A 4743-nucleotide genomic window follows, 5' to 3' on the forward strand; every position below is an offset into this window, starting at 1 on the left:
GGGGCCGAGGCCACCCCGGTGGCGAAGATGGGGGTGTCCTACGCCCCAGCACGCTCCGGTGGGTCTCCGCTGACGGGATGGGCTGGGCAGAGGGAGAGAGGGAGGGAGGCACCAAGGCGTCCCTTGGCGATGACATGAGCCCAGCATGGGGCAGGGCCCTTCAGGAGAGGTAGGGTGCTGACAGGGAGGAGGGGGGCTTCCTTCCCTTGGAGGGATTTCCTCTTGACCCACACAGGAATCGGGGCGGGGGCAGCAGCTGGTGCGGGGACAGCCCGTGTGCTTGTGAGCCTGGCACCCAGCAGGGAGACGGGCAACACGGTGGTCACCGTGTCAAGAGATTTTCTGGGTGCTGGAATGCCTGTCTGTCTGTCTGTCTGTCTGTCTGTCGGAAACCAGTCTGTCCACTGCTCAGACTAGCCCGGGGTAACTGCTGACAATTACTTCTAAATGTTCCTGTAACCTGCAGTGGGTGCAGTTTTCTTTTTGTCCCAGAGCACTGCAAAAAGAGGAACCCCAAACCCTTGCCAAGTCTGCCAGGCGTCCCACAGCCTGGCCCCCACCCAGGGGGGTTGTCTTGTGGTGGAGGAACACGTGGTGCTCCTGTCATCCCACTGGCTGGAGGGTCACAGCATTCCCAGATGTCGGCGCCCCAGCACGGCGTGACAGGGACACAGTGCCTGTCGGGGCCAGGGCTCACAGATGTAGGAGAAGGAAATGCAAAGCAGGGAAAGGGCATCCCCATCCAAAGATACAAGCAGCCAGAGGCATCCACACGGCTCTCCAGGCACAGGCACATCCACAGGGCACATGGAGGTGCCGGCCAGACACACGGGGATGTGACCTGTGTACCCCAACATGGTCCAAGTGGGAGGACCTGTCCCTGCTTGCCACACGCAGGCACACACAGGTTTGTACACACACGCACGGAGAGGGGACAGCGCTGGCTCTGCCTCTGCGCCTTGGGCTGACAGCCAGCAATCGTGGTGCTGGAGGAGAAAAGGTTTCTCCCACCTTCACTGCAAAGCTGAAGGGCAAATGGCTTTTGATGAACCAAAACATTCTCAATTTTCTCCCTCTGGGAAAGCAGAAGGAGATTTTGCAATCCCCTGATCCTACGAAATACCTAGGGGCAAAGAGCGCCCTTTCTCAGCCCCGCCGGAACTAAGCTGTGAAGGGTTAAATATGCCCCTCCCTAAACAAGCAGAGATGCTGAAAAGGCTGGGGAATTGGGAGGGAAAAGGGCAAGAAAAGGCCTGGGGGGTGTGGGTGTGCAGTGAGGGCGCCTCCAGGACATGGGGGCCCCATCGGCAGCGGCCCCTCCAGCCCCGAGGCCATGCTCCCCCCGCAAGTCAGGGAGGCTGCCGGGGGCCTGGGATGGAGCCGGGGGCCTGGGATGGAGCCGGCGGAGGGTGCGCGGGGGGAGATTTTGCGGAGATGTTTAATATTCAGGTCACATGACGATGGCAGCAGGAGCAGCACCAGCATCCCCGCTCTTCTGAAATAGCCACTGGAGAAGGAAGGGAAGGAGAGAGGGGGGAGAAGAGGACACAGGGAAGAAAGACAAAGGTAAAAGCAAGTGGAGCTTTGTAGCCCACCGTGCTGCTTCATCAGCGTCAGGCTTGAAAAGTGGGGGGAGACCCACCCCCTTGGGAGAGGATTCGGAGACAAAGGAAGCTTCATGTTCAAAGGTAGGATGCTCCGGGCTTGGCAGGGCTGGGCAACGCCGGAGGGACACCGCTGGGGCTTTTTGCGCAGGCATCCTCGGCCGTGCCCCCACGCTGCCCAGCTCTGGGCATGGGGGAGGGATAACCCCGGAGGGCAGTGGGGGAAATTGGTCTCGGCTTTGTCTTTGCTCTGGTTTTTTTCCTTGTATGAAGGAGAAGGAGCGGGGCTGGTCGTGGTGCTGATGGGGAGTAGCTAGTGCCAGGCGCTGCTTTGAAAGCAAGGGATAATCCAGCTGGGGAGTGCCACAGGCACCTGGCTTGTCCCTTGCCAGTGTCAGGCAGTGGGGATGTGCTGTGCCTCTCCCTGGGCATCAGCACAGGAGCCAGCAGGCTTGCAGGCAGGGGCACAGGCAGCTGTGGTGGTGTGGCTGCCATGGTCCAGGGGTGTTCAGCATCCTCTCACCTTGTGATACAGCTGTGCCACCCAGGGGGTGAACTGGGACATGGGACAAGGATTGTATGGATGTAGAGCAGCACCAAGGGCATGGCTGGGGCTGTGGTGGCAGGGCTGGGATGTGCCCAGCTCCTTCACCTCCAGCTTCTGCATCTCCAGAGAGGCTTCAGCACATGCTGCCCTAGATTTCACTGCAGCCGGGCTCTTGCCCAAGCCCTTCACAGTGCGCTGAGGGGAAGAAATGTTGCTGTCGGGAAGGCTGCGGCAGCCCAGAGGATTGGGATGATCTTTGAGCCAGGCAAAAAGATCTGGTAAGAAGAATGATTCTGTTCTGTACTCTGAGGTCAGGCAGTACATCCGGCAGGCCTCAGCCATTGCCCTGCACAGCTGAAAGAAATGCCCTGGGGTTATCATAGGAACTGAGGAGGGAAAGGTATTTTTTCAGTGGAGGGATGCTCAGTCCAGCTCCTCTGCAGAGCTGAAGCAAGGAGCAGGTCCTGATGGCCATGAGCTCCAGGGAGGCTGTACTGCTGAAGCAGCTGCTTGCTTTCTTTCCTAGGAACCTGGCATCATCCTTTGAGGGCCTGCTTCTGCCGGCTACCTTCAGGTTTTGAACCCATCCCTCCTCCCTGTTCCATGTCTACAGGGAGTGGGACTGGGGTCCAGGACCATATGGGTGGAAGGGTCTGGGCTGAGATGTGAGTGAGGATCAATGCCTCCAGCTGCAGAGGGACAACCTTGTGCTGCACCAGAGGAGAGCTGCAGCGAGGCCATCCATGTGTTACGTGGGGGTTAAATAGCTTTTCCTTGCTGGAAGCTGGTTTGTGGTGAGCACTGTTTGCAGCTCTCCCTCCCTCTTGCCAGACAAAGGATGGGAAGGCAGGGGGAGGGGATGCGACTGTATCTGGGTTATCAGGACATAGTCGATGTTGGTCCCCACTACCTGAGCCCCCAAGGGACCTGCAGGGCCACCTCTGTCCCCACACAGGTCCTGTGAACGTCAGAGCATGAAGGGTGGTAGAGCAGTAGTGGTGTCTGCTGCTGGCCACATATGCCGGCCTTCCAGGAGGAGATTCTGGGATGGATCAATGGGTGCCAGAAGCAGGAGCTAGCTGGGACCATGGGGACCTCTCTGGGCACTCATTCTGGTTCTGCCTGTCCTTGCCTCAAAAGCTGTGCCTTCCTTTGGTCCAGTCACATGGAGCATCTCCTGTGAGCCAGATATTATTCCCTAACAGCCCAGCCCAGGGCCATCTCCTACCGGATCTGGGCAGCAGGGGGGTATCACCAGCTACAGCCCTCTTAAATTAGCTTCTCTTAGTACACAGAACAAAGCAGCAGAGAAAAGGGGGGCCTTGTAAACAGCATATATAAGTGGTTAACCTTGGCTAGCCCTCTATTCATTATCAGCTGCGCTGGCTGTAGTGCCCTCTCACTCAGTCATTACACGGGACAGCTGCAAGGGCTACAGGATGTGCCCAGGACACAGAATGCCACCCCTTGATCAGCCACTCAGCGTGCTCAGGGGGCTTCCTAGCACCATTAGCTTTAGTGCACATAAAACAGAACCACTCCCAGGAGAGCAGGCAGGCATGTTTCATGTCTCAGGGACAGCTCTGGTCCTGGTTTTGCACACCCCAGCAGGCTGTTCCTCAGCTGGCTCCTTGAATTCATCTGTGGGAGGCAAAAGGTGAAAAGTCATGTACAGAAAGATGAACCCTGGGCAAATTTCTGCAAAATGGGGGCTTCCCTGCCTGAGTCTGTATGGGAAGGAACCCCACACAGAGAAGAAGGCAAGTGACCTAGAGGAGAAAAGCGGGTGGCTTTCTCCTGGTCTCAGGGTTTTCTATAGCTGCCCAAGAACCTGCATCTGAAATATCTGCCCTAGTCACTGCAAGCTCCTGGCTCCAACAGTGAAGCTTAAAAAGGAATGGTCTTGTATTATGATGTCCACAGCAGTTAGCAACATCTCCTGGCTCTGGGCAAGGTTTTCCTTGGTGAGATTGAGGGATGAATTATGAACCTCTTAGTGAGCCTTGAGGCTGACAGCAAATTCCCTCCTTCCTCCTCCATGTGTAAGAACAAGGGTTGAAGAAATACAGGTGAGGACAACAGATTCCCTGAGGAGAAGCTACCACCCAGGCAGTGAAAGGGTCACAGCCCACATGGCCCATGTTCTGCACCCATTCCACACAGCTGCTCAGCTGGGCTTTCTTCTCATCTTGACCTGTTCCCTTCCACCTTTGGAGTTTATTTGCCCCCATTTTTGCTCCAGTAGCCAAGTGCCTCCCTGGGGCCACAGCCCCCTGTCCCTAATTCCCTCATTGTTCTGTTTCTCTTTCTTCTCCCACTCTGAGGGCTAGGTAGGAGCCCAGCAGGGCTGTGTGGGGTGTATGTGGAGAATGCTGCAGCAGCAGAAGGGACATGGCACAGCCACACAACCACGATGCAGGATATAGGTGATGTGGGCAGCCTGGGAGAGGACAAGTGAAGGGTAGGGTGCGGGAGAACTGTCTGGCCTGGCGCCCTGTGCTGTACCAGAGAGATGGGCTTTCCTGGCTCACATCAGCTTTGATAATTCTGAAAAAAAGACAACGGGAGCCTCAAGGGATGCTTCGTCAGCAG

General features: G+C 56.9%; 1 protein-coding gene across 5 annotated transcripts in view; it reads left to right on the plus strand.

The window, feature by feature from the left end:
- The first annotated feature begins 9 nt into the window (after positions 1-9).
- Positions 10-4743, plus strand: part of SEPTIN3 (septin 3) — a 15663-nt gene continuing 10929 nt past the window's right edge. For 3 of the 5 annotated variants that reach the window (XM_031057681.1, XM_031057682.1, XM_031057684.1), the window contains exon 1: positions 10-58. In XM_031057681.1, the coding sequence (XP_030913541.1) occupies positions 28-58 (31 nt within the window). In that variant the 5' untranslated portion in view covers positions 10-27. Of the gene's footprint in view, positions 59-1282; positions 1689-4743 lie in introns of those variants that run through there. The other 2 variants (XM_031057683.1, XM_005421878.2) reach the window with 2 other exon arrangements.

The sequence above is a fragment of the Geospiza fortis genome, unplaced genomic scaffold (assembly GCF_000277835.1).
Source record: "Geospiza fortis unplaced genomic scaffold, GeoFor_1.0 scaffold173, whole genome shotgun sequence".
Classification (NCBI taxonomy): Eukaryota; Metazoa; Chordata; class Aves; order Passeriformes; family Thraupidae; genus Geospiza; species Geospiza fortis.